This window comes from Canis lupus, chromosome 16 (genome assembly GCF_048164855.1).
Source record: "Canis lupus baileyi chromosome 16, mCanLup2.hap1, whole genome shotgun sequence".
Lineage (NCBI taxonomy): Eukaryota > Metazoa > Chordata > Mammalia > Carnivora > Canidae > Canis > Canis lupus.
Window position 1 is genome coordinate 51,593,452 of NC_132853.1, and position 17,195 is coordinate 51,610,646.

At 48.2% G+C, this 17,195-nt stretch overlaps 2 protein-coding genes across 5 annotated transcripts in view; one reads left to right on the plus strand and one right to left on the minus strand.

Annotated features, from left to right (window-relative positions):
• Positions 1-5,953, plus strand: part of NSF (N-ethylmaleimide sensitive factor, vesicle fusing ATPase) — a 144,791-nt gene extending 138,838 nt beyond the window's left edge. The window contains exons 19-21 of the mRNA XM_072781373.1: positions 448-561; positions 3,875-3,930; positions 4,380-5,953. Coding sequence (XP_072637474.1) covers positions 448-561; positions 3,875-3,930; positions 4,380-4,425 — 216 coding nt within the window. The 3' untranslated portion in view covers positions 4,426-5,953. The remainder of the gene's footprint in view (positions 1-447; positions 562-3,874; positions 3,931-4,379) is intronic.
• Positions 5,954-6,317: 364 nt separating this feature from the next.
• Positions 6,318-17,195, minus strand: part of WNT3 (Wnt family member 3) — a 51,230-nt gene continuing 40,352 nt past the window's right edge. Inside the window, exons 3-5 of one of the 4 annotated variants that reach the window (XM_072781376.1) lie at positions 16,134-16,399; positions 14,981-15,468; positions 6,318-6,599 (exon numbers count right to left, since the gene is read on the minus strand). In XM_072781376.1, the coding sequence (XP_072637477.1) occupies positions 14,989-15,468; positions 16,134-16,399 (746 nt within the window). In that variant the 3' untranslated portion in view covers positions 6,318-6,599; positions 14,981-14,988. Of the gene's footprint in view, positions 6,600-7,192; positions 7,458-9,273; positions 11,216-14,980; positions 15,469-16,133; positions 16,400-17,195 lie in introns of those variants that run through there. The other 3 variants (XM_072781377.1, XM_072781374.1, XR_012009210.1) reach the window with 3 other exon arrangements.

A 17,195-nucleotide genomic window follows, 5' to 3' on the forward strand; every position in this document is an offset into this window, starting at 1 on the left:
TTAGGAAAGTCAGGTTGGATTTTAAAATAAGAGAAAATCCTGTCAACCTGAACCAGTCAGGTAGTTCTTACTACTGTTCTTTTTTTTTTTTAGAATTTATTTATTTATTTATTTATTTATTTATTTATTATTGTTATTTATTAAATAAATATTTATTATATTTATTTATAAATAAATAAAACCTATTTATTTGAGAGAAAGAGAGAACACAAGCAGAGAGGAGGATCAGAGGTAGAGGGAGAAGCAGACTCCCTGCTGAGCAGGGAGCCCCACACAGGGCTCAACCCAGGACCCCAAGGTCATGATCTGAGCTGAAGGCAGATGCTTAACCAACTGAGCCACGCAGGCACCCCTTTACTATTGTTCATTTAAGGATAAATGTGAGCATTAACTAATGTTGATGCACTTACTATAAAAATGCTTTTGTTATTTTTATTGTTTTTGTAGCTTTTGGGCAACTTCAAAGATAAGGAACGTACCACAATTTCACAGCAAGTCAAAGGAAAGAAGGTCTGGATAGGAATTAAGAAGTTACTAATGCTAATTGAGATGTCACTACAGGTAAGATGCTGCATTCTCCAATGATTCAGACACCAGAGCTTCATGATGTACCAAGAAGTTTTATATTTGCTTTGCTAAGATTTTGTTTTGTTTTAAAAATTTTATTTTAAGTAATCTCTACACACAACGTGGGGCTCAAACCCACAGCCCCTAGATGAAGAGTCGCATGCTCCACTGACTGGGCCAGCCAGGCACCCCTCCTTTGCTAAAGTTGTAATTTGTTTGTTACAGTTCTCTTATTTCTTAACTCAAGTTGCTATTAGTAGCCTGCTTCTGAGACCAAACACTAACTTATTGGTACTTATCCTTCTCACTTCCTGAAATTCAGAAATAGAAGAAAAGATTGTAAACTTACTTTCAATTTTAATTTAGGGAGTCATTAGCTCTTAGAACCAGAAAAGGCTTTCAAAGAAACAATTGCTCTGCTGTCGTCCCCTCACCCATTTTAGAGATGAGGGTGCTGAGTGTCCCACAGATTGGCAGTGGGTTATCCAAGATCACAACATAGCCAATTATTGATGGAAGGAAGATGGCGTTGTTCATCAGAGGTCCAGAAGCTACTGTGCATTACACCAAGAGGGGCCTGGGAGACCACTTTAAGGGACAAGTTAATTGAATTGTACAGGGTAGTCTTATGCTCTCTATATTTTCCCCTGGCTGGCTCCTAGAAATTTCATGCAAACTACTATAGAGAGAAAGCATCCAGGATCACATAGAAGACTGAGCCCTAGGCTAGTACCTAGGCAAAGATAGATGAAAGTTCTTTGGGACTTTCTCATGTCTCCTGGCAACTTACCTTTCCTCTTTTGAGAACTCCACCCTTCCACATGTCCATCTTATGTCTTTCTACCCTTATCTGACTGGTTAGTTAATAAACATATTCCTACCAAGTTCTATGAGTTCGGGGACCTTGACTGTCACTGTTTGAATCCACAGTCCCAGGAAAAGAGCTGGACACACAGTAGGGTGCTCAGTGAACTGTAGTCAGATGGGCCTATCCCGGGTCATTGGTGGGCAGACTGGCCTGCCGTGGCATTATGTGTCTCTGTTCAGTCCTCCATCTGGGCCCTGTGAGCAGTGGGTGGCAGAGGTGAAGTTTGACTTCCATGGTTACATCTGAAATAGGCTCTTGAACCAGTAACAAATTGAGAACACAAAGTGAATGCTTTTTAGTCTTTGCTGTACATTCATTTTAAAACAAAATTGTGGCTTTCAGAAACCTAAAGTTGAATGTATTGAACTTTTAGTCAGACTGAAATTTATATATTTTCCATGATGAATGGTAAATTGAAGTCATAGACTAATTACTTTGCTTAGGATTATCCTTGGTAAAGGTGCATATACAGATGCATTAACTCTTTCCTTGGGAAAAGATAAATCTGTCAAGATCGTCAGCTCTACTCTTCATTTTTTTGGTTTCAGCATAATTTTTTTTTTAATAGTTGCACAGAAGAAACTCTGGGCTTTTCACCCCAGTCCCTACCGCTCCCTCCTTTGAAGCGTGCAGGTCAGTGATCAACCTCATGCCATTCGTGCATGTGGGGTAGAAAGTGAGAGTAGGGTACGCACTCGGGCCTAATCTTCAGCGACTGACACTTCATAGGCCTCTGAGTTTGAACCCCTTCTTGTCAAATGGATTTCGTGCAGCTGAGTGAATTTTCTTTAGATCTGCCTGAGAGAGACTGCGCCTAAGTGGAGAGGCATGTAGTTTAGCAGAATATAAGTCATGTTGCCTCTCTGTTCACTCTACACGATTCTGTTAAAACTTGCACAGTGCCGGGGATCTGCTCTGACTGGATGTCACCTGAGGGAATAAAGTCATTTATCTAGATTACTTTTTTCCTCCCTTTCTCTTGACTTTTAATTCCATAGCTACAGGCAAGTCAGTAAGTCGTTGCTCACACATATTAAATATATTTAATGGGCAAAGACCTGCAAGTACTGACTACAACTGAGCTCCAGCTAGTTCCATTTTTTTTAAGGAACTTGACAATTGATTCATATGTAATTCTATTCCCAAAGAGGGAAAATGTTTCTTTTGTTAGCTATTCACACTTTTTCTTGGTCCTTTGTAGTCTGACCTCTTAACTTTGATACATTTGAAACTTCTGTTCAGTTTTTCTGGGATAGAAGAGAAGAAATCTTAAAAAAAAAAAAAAAAAAAAAAAAAAAAAAAAAAACGTGGTTTTTTTTTGGGGGAATCCAATTGCACATTTACCCACAGCTGCACCGACATTTGAAAGCTATTCCTGGAGGGCAGGGAGTTCCCTCTTGGGAAACAGACTCCTGCCCTGGAACATTTTTTAAAAGTTAGGTATGTTTCTGACAATAAAAATTCATCTTAAAGAATTAAAGATGTTTTTAATGATCATTTTTTAGATAACTTTAAATCTCTGGTATACCAATAAGAACAAAATATAATTTAACAAATTAGTATACATATGAATATAAAAGGAAAATAAAGAGAAAATTAGTAATATCCTAAACTTGGCCCCTGAACCAAAATTCCCCATCTTCTCCTAGACTTGTGATGCCTTTTTTTTTTTTATGATTCTATTTTTAAGTAACCTCTATACCCAACATGGGGCTCAAACCGACAACCCCAAGATCAAGAGTCACATGCTCCATGGACTGAGCCAGCCAGGCTCCACTAACATGATGCTTTTCTGTCATGGGAAACCCAGCTTATCTAGGGGCCATGTTAGGGGATTCAGCCCCACTCTTCTTTTTTTTTTTTACTTTTAACACCGTTTTGTTGTTGTGTTTTCTTTTTCATTAATTGCAAAGAAGAAACTATGCATGGGAGACTAAGGCTAAGAAAAGCTAACGTGTCAGTCATGAAGAGTTAATAAGCTACTAAAGTCATGAATTGTTAATAAGCTACTAAAAGTCATTTAATTAACCTCAATTGGTTTAAATTGGTCTCACTTTTATACACCAGATGAGTCCTATGACTTGGATGTCCCTTGAACCCACATGAACAGCCACTGTCTGGTCTCACATGTATCCTTTCAGACATACTGCCTCCTCACACAGCACTAGCTAAGGAGGGCACTCAGCTGAGGTGCCTGGGAATGACCAGCTGGGTCCTTTGGAACCTCATGCACAGCGATTCTCCTGTTCACTCCTCTTGAATGATGTAATCTGCTTCACTGTCTATCAGAATACTGGTCAGGGAGCAGGTGACATATTTCTATGACTCAGCAAAGTACTGGTGGAGGAAGTATGAAACCGAGCATTTCCTTGGCATGAAGTAGATAGTTATTAGAAGGTGCCATTAACCCGTCTTCTTTATTTCTTCTGATGTATTTAGATGGATCCTGAATACCGTGTAAGAAAATTCTTGGCCCTCTTAAGAGAAGAAGGAGCGTAAGTACACACAACACCTAAGACTGTCAACCAGACTTACTACTCTGTTAAATCCCAGCACCTATTCTAAGCCTTGCTATGCAGTACATATACATTTGAATTCTCAACCTTTCTTGGACAACTTTGTTTCCATTTATTAGCGTTCTTCACTGTGTTGTAGGTCTGAGAGACCAAGCAAGGAAACTGGTTGTACTGTTGGTTTGCTCTCCTTGTCCTGCTTCGCAAAACTTCCTTGTCACAATGCAGGAAAAAACTCGATGGTACATATTTATTGGAACCTGCTTTTAAATGCATGGGGCTATGATCATTTTCTTTTTGTGAAATGCTTATCTAATAGCAAATGCATAGTAAATGTAGAAAAACCATTAAGAAGCTTTTAGTGATTTTGTGATAAATGTTTTTTTGTTGACCCTCATTTGTTTTCTTGTTTTGGATATTTCTTTTTTCAGTAGCCCCCTGGACTTTGAAAATGGACTCTTTGCACACACACAGTGACCAAGGGAAGTGACCAAGGTGAAGATGGCCTGGGATCTTCACTCAGCTTACTCAAGATCCTGGACAAAGTGAAATGTTCCTTACCTTCAACATGTGCTCATTCTGCATGATTAGTGCAATAAAACTCCCTTCCTTGTGCTTACTCAGATATTCTGCTGTTTTGTGGAAGGTACAAATTTGCTCTAGAATGCTATGCTTACCTCTCTGTGCAATCTAATTCCTTCTTTCTCAGTCTTTAAGTGTGGGAGATATGCTGCACTAGTGAACACTACACATTTTAAGCTCCCTACCACCATCACCACCCAAAAACTACCAATAAATTGTAATGATATTGCAAGACAATATTCGGCCTGTTAGAAGTAAGACTTTCTAGATATAAATGGAACAGTGACTAGAGGTATGGATTCGTCTTACAACTCGCCTGTGTGAACACTAAATGTGCTTGGGTATTTTGTTAAAGGTTTTCCCAAAAAACTGGTTGTTATCTTTGCCTGAAGAAACAGGACTCTGAATTTCCAAGACCCTGTTCTCATTTTCAGAGAGGTTTCCAAGTTGCAGTCAGGAGGTCTTTCTTAATAGGAAGTCTGATCATTACTGTGTTGGCTGTTGCTTATGATTTGGGAAAGACCTATATGGAGAAAGCATACACCCCTAAACAGAAAGAAGTCATTAAGTAAAGTCATTTATAAACCTAACAGCACTTAGTGTCTAATTCTAAATGGGAAATAACTTTATAATAAAAGCTTATTATTAGTTTCACCATTTTCCTTCTTCCTCAGCTTAATGACTTAGAATTTATTCTTCCTTTATTTCAAACCCTCTGTGCTATCTAGCACCAAAATAAAACACTATTCTCCAGAAGAAACAGCTTTTTGACCCTCACCCTGAGTCTTTTAAAATCCATTCCAGTACATTTAACACACTTCCTTTCCCCTCTACACCTTTCTTCCAAAGGGAAGGAGAACCAGTGGTGTTTGTTTTCTATCTGAGTCAGGAAGAACGAATCAGGTCATCATATCTGTGATGAGACTTACGGAGCACACCACTCTCTCCTGACTCCAGCTTCAGGTGCAGGGACAAGCAGTCAGCAACCACCTGATGGTGCTTCACGTCATTCGTGAGGTTTGTGGCCACAGTGGCACTTGGGTGTAGCTCTGTCATTTGTCCTATATGGTAGACGGCAGATTACCTCCAGATCCTGCCATCTGTATATTTTTGGTTGACTTCCATGTCATCTCTACTTCGTTTTGGGCTTTCATCCCTAGCTTATTTTGTGGCTTTTTAAAAAGTTGATTTTTTTGTATTGTGTAATTCTTTGATCCCTGATGGCCAGTACCCCGGGTCCCCTGACCTGCCATGCAACTTGCCTCTTTTCTCCTCCCAGAAAGCAACACACACTGTATTAACTTATGGCTCTCATTAAATGAGGTTCATGTCTTTGTGTTTTGTCCAAAACTATATTGGAAAATATAAATATATTGTTTCATGCAAATGAAGGAATGCAATAAAGAGTATCTACACTTGAAAATATTCTGTGGACCAGTGTTTTTTACAAAACAACACACATAACTGATAGGAATGTGTGAAGAAGACAGGGCTCAGAAAAGCCTCTCTTTGTTTTAACTAGCCTGAGGAGATGGAGGATTTTTATTTAAGAATCTGGTTTTCATTATATAGTAAGTATAATCCTTTGAAAAGAAAAATACATCAATAACGTATTTTCAAGAGTTAATGCACAATAAGAACCTTCATGACTTATTTTCCTTATTTCCACCTTATTAAACTGAAGCCTACCAAAGCCATAAATGGGTTAATAATAATCCAGAAAGGAAAATTGTTTCTTGGTTAGAATTATTCCTTTGAAATGTACAAACCAAAGGATTCAGACACTCTCAGTGGCATTTCTTCACATGTTTTATTTTGGAATCCTTTTTGCATTTTTCTGAGCTGTCAGATCTTAGCCTAAAAGCTCGATCCTTAGAGTTGGATCAGGTTAGGACGAAAGGCAGCTCAGAGAATCAGCAAGACTCAGTGTGAAGAGGTCAGCTCCCCAGGAATTGTCCACATCTCCTAGGGGGACCCCGAAGCCTTGGGAAGCTGGAGTCTTGAAGCTATTCCAGTGCTCTTCAAAGCCGTGCTGTACAGAGAGCGAGAGAGCGTATGACATCACAGGCCTAGTGACAAAGCAAAGGAGACTCCAGCCAGCTGCTGCCTTAGATTTCTTCATATATAGATGCACTATGAACAGTCTAGTTTTTGTCAGAAGCCGTAATTAAAACCTCAAAAAAGGAAATTATCTCATCCTTTCTGTATTTGTACGTCCTCACTGAAATACCTTTAAAAATACATAACAGAGGGGTGCCTGGGTGGCTCAGTCAGTTGAGTGTCTGCCTTTGGCTCGGGGTCATGATCACAGGGTCCTGGGATTGAGGTCCACGTCAGGCTCCCGGCTTAGCAGGAAGCCTGGTTCTCCCTCTCCTTCTCCCCCTGCTCCTGCTCTCTCTTTCTCTCTCTAACAAATAGAATCTTTATATATATATGACAAAAACTATAATGGTGGCTAAAATCTGAGACGGTTGCTTTAAAGCTGTCTTTTCATGTGCTAAAAATTACAGTGAACAGCCTCTTTTTTAAGTTTTAGCAAGTTATGGAGTAGATTCGTGTGTAATAATCAAATCCTGGTAAATAGACTTGAAGCACTGAGTCAGCGATAAACAACCAAGCCAGCCAAGCACAGAAGGTAAAAGCAAGATTTCCTGTTCTTCACCTGGCCGCTTGATTCATAAGCCTCTTCAAAGAAGACACTGGGAAGGTGTGGATGAAAGTTCAAAAAAGCATGTACATTTCAGAAGTTATTGCAAAATGATCTAAAGTTTCTTCTCCATTGGCAAGCAGTGCTGAGACTGAGCCCTGGAGCCGAGCCCACAGAGGGCGTGTGCTGTGCAGACACCAGGGCATTATGATGCTCTACAGAGTGCCTGTGATGGGCAAGAATCCTAAACCACGAAGACAGGATATGCAAGGAGGACTCATATTTGTTTTTTTTTTTTTTTTTTTTTTTTTTTTTTTTTTTTTATTTTTTTTTTTTTTTTTTTTTTTTTAAGGACTCATATTTGAAATTTCCCCAGCATACAGTCTCCACACAACTGACTTTGTCACACTCTCTTGGGAGTATAAGATTAATGGTAGGGTAATTCTCTGCTTCCTCGAGAGTTCTCTGTCAAGCTAAGTGTAGCTACCATCATTTTGCTGCATTAACTCCAAGTGTGTGTTGATCAGCCACAGCTAATGTGTCCATCCATACACCCAAGGCCGGCATGGAGGGACCACTAGATCACTGGATCCGTCACTAGATCCACCTAGAATCATTTCCCCGTCATCTCTTCCCCTACTTTTCTCTGCCTTTCCTTTGCCTTTATTTATTTGTACCTCCTTCCCCAGCCTTGAACTCATGCACTCTCTTCCCTGCTTTTTTTCATAAAATACTGCTTTGAAAGAGATTTTCCCATTATATTGTCTCTTTTCTTTCTTTTGGATTTTTTTTTTAACTTCCTCTTGTTTTTAGATGTTTATTAGTATTTTATACTTTGGGAGAAACTGAATGTTCAAGCACTGCAATAAACTGTTCTCTTTAATCATAGAATATAATTAATCATAGGATTACAAATGGCCTTGCTAAGTATGAATAGGGACCATTTAAATGTTTGGCAATCTTATAGGTTGAAAAAAAAAAAGTACCCAGGATGCTAGGGTAGATGAGTATTAGTTTTATGTCAAAGTGAAGTACAAGATGAGCAGGGCTATAGATAGGGAGATTTCTGTCTACGTTCCTCATATAATTCCTTGCACAGCCGGTACCACCATTTTTGTGTTTTAACCTTTCCAGGGATGAAATAAAAACACATGAAAGGCACAGTAAAGTTCATGAACTTCTAGTAGCCATTCCTAATCTAAGGTTGGAGGTCTGAATGGAGCCCAAGACAGCCCATCGCCAGCGCACAAGGCAGACAGCTTTATTTATTTATTTTTTTCTATGCAGTGAGAGAAGATTTGCTTCTAATAAAGGGAAATCAGGAGAAAGAAAAAGCATTTTAGCTGTGCTACATAAACTAAAGGTGACATTATATGGGTAGATCTGAAGACCAAAGGATTGTGTATCATCATAAAGCCGAGTTATTGCCCCTCATTGTTGAGAGGGCATTGCTTGTGAGCTTCGGGTGAGTCCTTTTGAAGCAGCGGTCCAAGGAGAGGATGCCCTTCCCAGAGCGTGCCACTGCTGAGTCTTTTCTGCCCAACCTCCAATTTCAAAGGACACCTGTCCCAGGCCACCCAGAGACCAGGGCATACCATTTCTTCTTCCTGACCAACCTATCCCTTCTACAGCTTAGCTAGCAGGGGATGGATGAGCCACTTCCAGTCGGCTTTCATTTTCAATAGAGCAAATCCTATTTTCCCAATAAATGGAGTTGAAAACATGGGTGAGGAAAGGATTAACCAACCCCATGGTCTGTTGGCCTTGAGCCACATCTTTGAGTGTCTGTGACATTCATGTGTGCAGTGGAAGTGCTAGAGTCTAGGAAAAGGAGCTACTGCCCCAACCACTCACTCCCAGCACTGGGAATTGTTAGATACTGACTTAGAACAAAGTAAGCCTGTAAGAAAGCCCTACAGGAGATGAGGCCCACTGTCCATGACGTCAGAGATGATCCTGCTCGGAGAACAGAGGGAACGGCTTTACTTTGGGCCACTAACGTAAGGGTGTGAGTTGAGGCCTCCACATCCAGATTTGGATATTCGTGACCTCCTGAGCATTAACCTGGAAACTCCACACATTGTACAATGTATCCATTTTAAGTTTGTTTACCTTCTCTTTAATGACTTAACAGAAAAAAACTGCATGATGAAATATATTTTCTCCAAATATATATATATTTATATAATATATAATCTTAGTTAACTCAAAGGTATATACATTGTATAATAAATAATATTTATAAAAAGAGACTTTTTGAATATAAAATCAAAAAGATCAACAACTTCTACAACTTTTTACAAAACTTTGGATACAGCAGGTCGGTAGGAAATTTCTGTTGGATACTATTACCTGACTACGGCGAGAATAATTACAATGTGCTCAGTGTACTATTATTAAATAATTACTTGTCAGCTACTTGAATACGCCCCAGAAACATGACTTTATCACTTTTAATATAGAATACATAGATATGAAAAGACGGTTCTGAAAATTTGTATCCATTCTGCTGAAATAATTCTCACATAAAGCAAGCATTATCCGGTTGACATGATTTAAAACTCTTTAGTCTAAGGTGAGATGGGGAGGGGCATTTCCGACTCCCGGAGAGGGGATGGGATGTGTATCTTTAGCAGGGCTCGCTGCCAGCAGGTTCAAGAGGGCAGGCATGGCTTCTAGATGGTCTTGCCAGGCCTGCCGGAGCAAGCAGCAAGGTCACTTGACCTGGTACCGTAGGTCAGTGTTAGGCAGACCAGAGAGAGGAGGGGCAAAAGGAAGGAACAACTTTGTTCTAGTCTCTACCACGGCTGCCTCTCTTCTTCCTGGCTCTCCCTAAGACAGAGCTGTTGCGTCGATCCGTCCTGTCACACCCGCTGGCCTCCATGCAGGACGCCCGCGGGGACCAGCGTGCAGCCAGGGGAGCTCAGCCGCAGGAGGCTCTACCTGAGGGAGCAAGTGACAGCTTGCTCGGCATCTCCCCAACGCCTCCTCCCGATCCTTGGGGACTGCGTGCACGGGCGCTCCGTCTGCACACGGTGGGGCCGGAAGGTGCGTGTTCAACACTCTGCATGTCCCTCACCCGCACAGTCCAGAGGAGGAGGAGGAGGAGGCCGGAAGACGTGTCTCTATGGGAGCGGAAAGAAGGAATCACGTTTGGCCTCCCGCTCTACACGTCACCAGATCGGAGCTGCAGGGGGAGGCCGCCACCCCTCGGCGGCCCCAGGTCGGGCCTCTCCCGGGGGACTGGCCTGGCAGCCGCTGGCCCTGGAGCTGTTTCCGTGGACGGCCTGCGCCGAGCGGCCCGGCCGGACCGACCCTGGCCCCCGAGACCCCGCGGCTTTCCCCAGGAAGCCAACGGAGCTGCCGGAGGCTCGCCGCCCGCCCGCAACGTAACCTATTTACATGGGGTCCGACTCTTAAAAATCAAAACAAAAAGAACAAAACAAAACAAAACACAAGCCCTGCACCGCGTTCCTGGCAGACCCCCGGACTGGCTACGGACGGGCGCCCGGGTGCGTGGCGGGAGCCTCGGTGCGGAGCACGCGGGACTGGGAGGGCCGCGGCCGCCGCTCGACGGGCCCGGGCCCACGGGCGCTCACGTCACGGCCCGGCTCCTGCCCGCGCGGGGCGGTGTGGAGGAGACGGCAGCAGGAGCGCGGGGGACGGCAGCCGGGCTCCCGCCTGCGCGAAGTCCCATCGCGGCCGCTGGCGTGTCCCTGGCGGCGGTGGCCCGGCCTGTTGTGTCGGAGGAGAATTTTTTTTTCCATTTTTATTTCTTTAACATGTGCAAAGATAAGCCTGGGGTCTGTTCCTATCAGACCCTGGAGAACTAAAAAGAAAGCCCCTTCTTCGAGAACCACACACCATCCAGAGCGGGGCGAGAAAGGAGAGAGGGCGGGGAGGCCTCCGCGGGCGGGCGGTCCAGGCGCTGACCGGGCGGGGTCGGCCACAGTCCGTGCGGGCCGTCGTGCTGAGGGGCGGCCGAGCCGGCTCCGGCGCATCTGCCCAGCCGCTCGCTTCACCCGTTCCCAGTGCCCCCTGCAAAGCCAAGGGCAAGAATGAGAGCCGGGGCTGCTTTCTCGGGGAGGCCCCCCCCGGGACGCCGAGACCCAGGCCAGGCCGCGTCCCTGGGGTGACGGAGCGCGCTGGCTGCCCCGTACCCCCTCCTCCGCTCGGGCTCTGATCCCGGGGAACAGGAGGGCTCTAGCAGCCAGGACTCGGATCCCAAGCCCCCCCGGCAGCAGGAGTGGGGGCGGCGGCGGGCAGGCGACCCTGAGGACCCCGCCGGCCAGGCCCGCTCCCAGCTCCAGTGGACCCTGCGCCGGGCGTTTCTGTCACACCAGTGCTTGATAGTGAGTCCACACCGGAGCCCAGCTATGTAATTAACTGTGCCCCGCTCCTGCCTTCTCTCTATCTCAAATAAAGAGAAACCTTTAAAAAAAATAATTAAAAAAAATAAACATAGCCTTCATAAACAAATAAAATCTTTTTTAAAAAGTATTTTTAAAAAGGGCGCCTGGATGCCTCAGTCGGTTAAGCATCTGCCTTCAGCTCAGGTCATGGACCCAGGATCCTGGGATTGGGCCCCGGGGCTGGGGGGGGGGGGGGTTCCCTGCTAGGCGGGAAGTCTGTTTCTCCCTCTGCCCATCCCCAGTGCTTCTGTTCTCTCTCTCATGCTCACTTTCTCTGTCTCTCTCAAAGAAATAAAATCTTTTTTTTAAAGTAATTAATGATGAATAATTCCTTCTCAGGCAGCACCAATGTGTACCTCTCACTGCTTTGTGTATTCACATCTCACAAAGGATTCGAGGCCCAAAGCGCTTTCATGGGCTTTCCCAATCATCCTTCCACTCCTCGGGGGCTGGCCGGGCCAGTGGAAGACCATTTTACAGGGGCAGAAACTGAGGCTCAGCAAGATTAAAGGGACATGGCCAAGGTTTTGCAGCAAGTTAGTGACAGATCCAGCACATGAGGCCAGCCAGGCTCCCAGTCCTGTCGAGAGAGAGCCCTTTCCAGTTCACTGTGCTCGTAACATCTCAGTAACAAGGAATGAACCTGGTACTTGCAAAGTATGACATCAGTCATTAGCTTGAGACACTGGACAGGAGCTACAGGCAATGGAAGAGATGATGTCCCTACCAGGGAAGGACCGAGAATCTCTGGCCTTCCCGTGGAACAAAGCCATTATGACTGGGGCTCCCCACCGAGTGTGTGAAGGGCACTCGTTCCTATCAGCCTGTCTCGAAAGTTCCCATCTTGCCTGCAGTGTCAGTGTGGCTGGAAGGAGGAGAGAGGTAACCAGGTCTCAGCCAATCTTGGGCCTGGGCCTTGACACCAGGCAGCGTGCCTGGAAAAAATCGCTCTTGGAGGTCAACCCTGCTAGGCCTGGGAATCTCTGCTGCCTCCTTGGACCACGTGCCAGGCCCAGCACGTGGTCCTCTGGCGCACACAACGCCCCCAGTTCACGAATGAGGGAACCAAGGTGCAGAGAAGCTCCACAGCTTGCCCCGACTCACTCAACAAGTTATAAATTTGTTAAAAGGGCACCACATTGGAAGAGAATCCTCCAGCTATCCCAGAGCAAGAGCTCCAGTGACCAGAAAGGAGGGGCCTCCGGGGAGCCCCCCTCTCCCCGGTCTGTCTGGATATGGCATTTTGATACCATGTCTGTGTGGCACTTTCTGTACGATTGGAGAAAATACCATTCTACTTCAGAAATGGGAGAAGAGATGGCCGAAGATGTGTTAATTCATCTTAGAATCAGTACTAATTACAGGGGTGACGGGGAGGGGACTTTTCTGGACACTGAGGGTCAAACCAGCACCTCCTTCCCTGCTTGGCAGATGGCTTATCTTGGCTACCGACCTGGAGAGGGAAGATGCTGGAACAAGCTGCCGGGTCTGACTCAGTGACCCTAGAGCCACCTAGAGCCACCAATAGGGCCTGGGCTACTGCTGCTGTAGCCTCTGCAGGACCCACATGTGAAGCTTTCTGGAGGCAGAGACCCGAGCTCTGTGTCCTCACCCTAGTAACAGGTAAGCCAGACAAATGTCCAGTGCACAGTCCCTCTAGAGTGACCAGAGCTATGTCCTACTTGGGGACACCATGTTGCCTCTGGCCACAGTGGGCATGCTAACAACGAGCCGGTGAGCTCTTTCATACTCGCTGACCTTTCAGTTGTTGTGAGGAGCAGGAAATAAACCTTGCCCAAGTTTTATTGGGCAAGTGAGATGGTGTCATCATCCCACTGAACAATGACACCCTCATGTCACATCTCTCTGATGGCATTTATCACTCTATTAGTTTTAGATTCAGAGAGGCATTCACCTCTGGTAACTCACTTGAGCCTCATAAAACTTCTGTTAGGCTCTTACCATCCCTGTACGGATGAGGAAACTGGACTTGGGGCTTCCACGGCTGGTATGTGGTGGAGCTGTGTCCTCTCTCCAGCGGCCACACTGTGCCCATTCAGACACCAAGAAAGTGGTACCTCCTGCTGCCTCTCTGGACCCCGTCCCCGCCAGGTCACAACTTGAGCTACACCGAGGGGCCTCCCAGATGAACTCACTCAGAGCTCTCCCCACGATGTGGGTTCCTCCGCACCTCAGAGAGGCCCGGCCCCTCCCCCAGCCCCACACAGTGTAGTCAGGTGCCACCAGCCCTGAGATGGCCCCTGTGGAACTGCATCACCCAGTGGGGTGCTCTCCCCTGCACTGTCCCGGGGCAGCAGTGGGGGATGATCCAGGCAGGTAGGTTCTCTGCAATGAACCAAGCACCATCCCCACAGCCCCTCTGAGGAGGATGATAGATAAGGAGGCAGATCTATAAAAACCCTCTCATCAGGGTCTCATCTGGCTGGCAAGTGGTGGCAGCTTGGACCAGGGCTCATGCTCTATAGACTAGTCTCCTTCTCAGGGTAGAGAAAAGGGAGAGAGGGCATAGCAGCCTCAGACCTTCCACCTCCAAGACTCTAGGACCACCCTATGTCAGTCCTCCCCTATGCTGGGGACCTAGGGATCCAAGGGCCAGGCCCCATGTCTCCCACGCAGGCCACCTCTGGGAAGCTTGGGAACATAATCCACCTGCCTTTGATCCCTTGATTACTCACCGACAGCACTCTGAACTTGAATCCCTCCTCCTCCCCATCCCCTTCCATAAACTCGGTAAGAGTGGCCCCTGCTCCACCCAAGCTTCAGATCTGTCAGGATATGGGCTTATACACCGCTTCCCCCACCCACCTCCTTGAGGTCAGGAGGATTTATGCTTGTGCAAAAAGTGGCATGAAAGTTCAAGGTGGGTGCAAAAGGGGTCTGCCCCTGGGGTAAAAAGAAAATCTCTGGCCAACTATTTCAACAATTTTAACCCCTCGGGTTACAGTAAGAAAACTGAGGCCCATGGAAGTGAAAGAACGGGAAATTAGGGACTTCGTGGAACAGGGCAAAGTCGGGACCAGAAGTCAGGTGTCCCTACTCTGCCTCCACAGATGCTCAGTAGTGACAGCCAGTGGCCACGCAAAAATTTGGCCTGGCTCACCGTGTACTAACTTGTACATGTGAATCAATTGCTTGCAGTCTCGTGTACACACACACTTAGCTGGGATCTGTGCTTTGTGTAAGCCACCAAAAGCGGCACAGGGACCATCCCCACTGGAGCTGAGGAAATCCTGGCTTCCTATCTTGGCCAGGGAAACCTGAGTGTCTTGGACAGCTCAGAAACAGAAGTGGGGTGGTCAAGAAGAGGTGGGCAAACCCAGTTCCCTGTCCTGAGGCCCCCCAGCCCTCCCACCCCAACGCGCCACCCTACCTGGCTCCCTACTTGCAGGTGTGCACGTCGTAGATGCGGATGCACTCCTGGCAGCTCACGTAGCAGCACCAGTGGAAGATGCAGTGGCATTTCTCCTTCCGCTTCTCCGTCCTCGTGTTGTGGCCACGGCCACAGCACAGCAGGTCGCAGCCATCGATGCCGTGAGAGGTGACATTGCAAGTCCGGTCCCTGGTGCCAAAGGAGCCCGTCTCGGGATTGGGCTCGCAGAAGTTGGGGGAGTTCTCATAGTAGACCAGGTCTCTCTCGGTGGGCGGCTTGAACAGCGCATACTTGGCGCGGAGGGTCTCCACCCAGCCACGGGATTCACGGTGCTTCTCCACCACCATCTCCGAGGCACTGTCGTACTTGTCCTTGAGGAAGTCGCCGATAGCGCGGAAGTCGGGTTGGGCCCACCAGCAGGTCTTGACCTCGCAGCTGCCCGACAGCCCGTGGCACTTGCATTTAAGGTGCATGTGGTCCAGGATGGTCTGGGGAAGAGGAGTAGCGGGTGGCCCCTGGCTCGACCCCCCCGGGAGCACCACCTAGGCCCTCCCTCTCTGCCCCTGCCCACCCGATTCCTGGAGCCTTCTCTATTCCTAGCGGGTGTTAGAAGAGAATGGATTGGGGGCGAAGGTACGGACCTAAAGGATGATGGCCGTGGTTTCCTGCCTCCTCACAGCCCCAAGCATTGGCAGAAATCGCAGCCATTTCTCAAAGCTATAGGTATTAGGGACTGTGATCCTAGTTTAACAGATGGAGAAACTGAGGCTGGGAGCTTAAGTGACTCGCCCTACGTCAAACAAGCAGAGGAAGCGGTGGAGGCTGAGTTCAAAGCCAGGCCCAGCGGTGTCCAGAGCCCTGCCCAGGCAGCCCAAGAGCACCGATCGGCCGGCGGGTACCTGCGCCAGAGCTGACGCACCCCTGGGCAGGCGCAGACGGGGAACAGCCCAGGGAGAAAGGGGAACGGAAGGGGTGATTGTGGGGTGTGGGTGGGGGCCAAGCACAGGCCAGGGGAAGGAGGAGAGCAGGGGTCCGGGCAGCACGAGGGCCACCAGAAGGGCAGGGCGGGGCGAGGCCAGCCGGGAGGGCCAGGGCCAGGGTCCGAAGGGTAGGTGGAGGGGGGTGGTGTCCGGCGAGGGCGGTCGCGGCTCACCGTGCGGCCCGCCTCGTTGTTGTGCTTGTTCATGGCCGAGCGTGCGTCCGGCCTGTTCTCGCGCGCATCCGCGAACTCCCGGGACACGAGCACCCCGAAGTCGGCGTCCTCGCTGCAGCCGCCCCACTTCCAGCCCTCGCCGGGCGGCCCCTTGTGATGCGAGTCGCAGCCGCAGATGGTGGAGGTGCCCTCGGCGCAGGAGCGCGTGACGGCGAAGGCCACGCCGGCAGAGGCGATGGCGTGCACGAAGGCCGACTCGCGGGTGGCTGCGGGGAGGGCATTGCTCAGGCGGGGCGTGGGGGCGCAGCCGCCCTGCCTCGACCTCCCCAGCCGCGAGGAAAGAGGGAGGAACCGAGGCGCCCTTCTGACCCCCTTGGGCTGGCCCAGCCTCTGAGGTATCCCCCGCTTTACAGATGAGCAGACTGAGGCCCGGGCAGCCAATGGATTAACCCAGGGCCTCAACGCCTGGTCCAGCACAGAGCTGACCCTGGTAAAAGCAGCCACAGAAAGTACAGCTCTGGCAGGTTGCTGAAGGGATGGGGCCTCCTGCCCTCCATCTGCCCCAACCCTCCCACTCCCGAGAGCCCGAGGCCTGCGGGGGTGAGGCCACCCCCCCCCCCCCAGAGGCGCTTGGGCAGACCCTTCCTTTCCTGAGAGCCGCAGTTACTCTCTGTAACGGCCGTAACTTCCCTCTGCCGCTGAAGCTCCCGAGCCTCCCCCTGCCACCACCGGGAGGACAGAGCACAGGACAGGATCCCAGGGCTTCAGGGCTGTCCCCCGACCTCAGGATACTGATGGCCACCTTGGAGCGCTCAGTATGCGCCAGAGTCTGCCCTTCATGGGCTTTATCCCATTTAGTCCTCCGCCAAGGCTGCAGAAGGTCTTAGTATAGGCCCATTTTACAGATGCAGACATTGAGGATCAGAGGGCCAAGGCCTGGGAGACCTGCCGTCCAACCCTCTCCCTCCCTCCCGAGCAGGAGGTGACCTAGAGGGTCGCGGCCCGGCTGCGCACACCGGGGACAGCGCCCGGTAGCCGCGGGGCCACCTCGGAGGGGCCGCC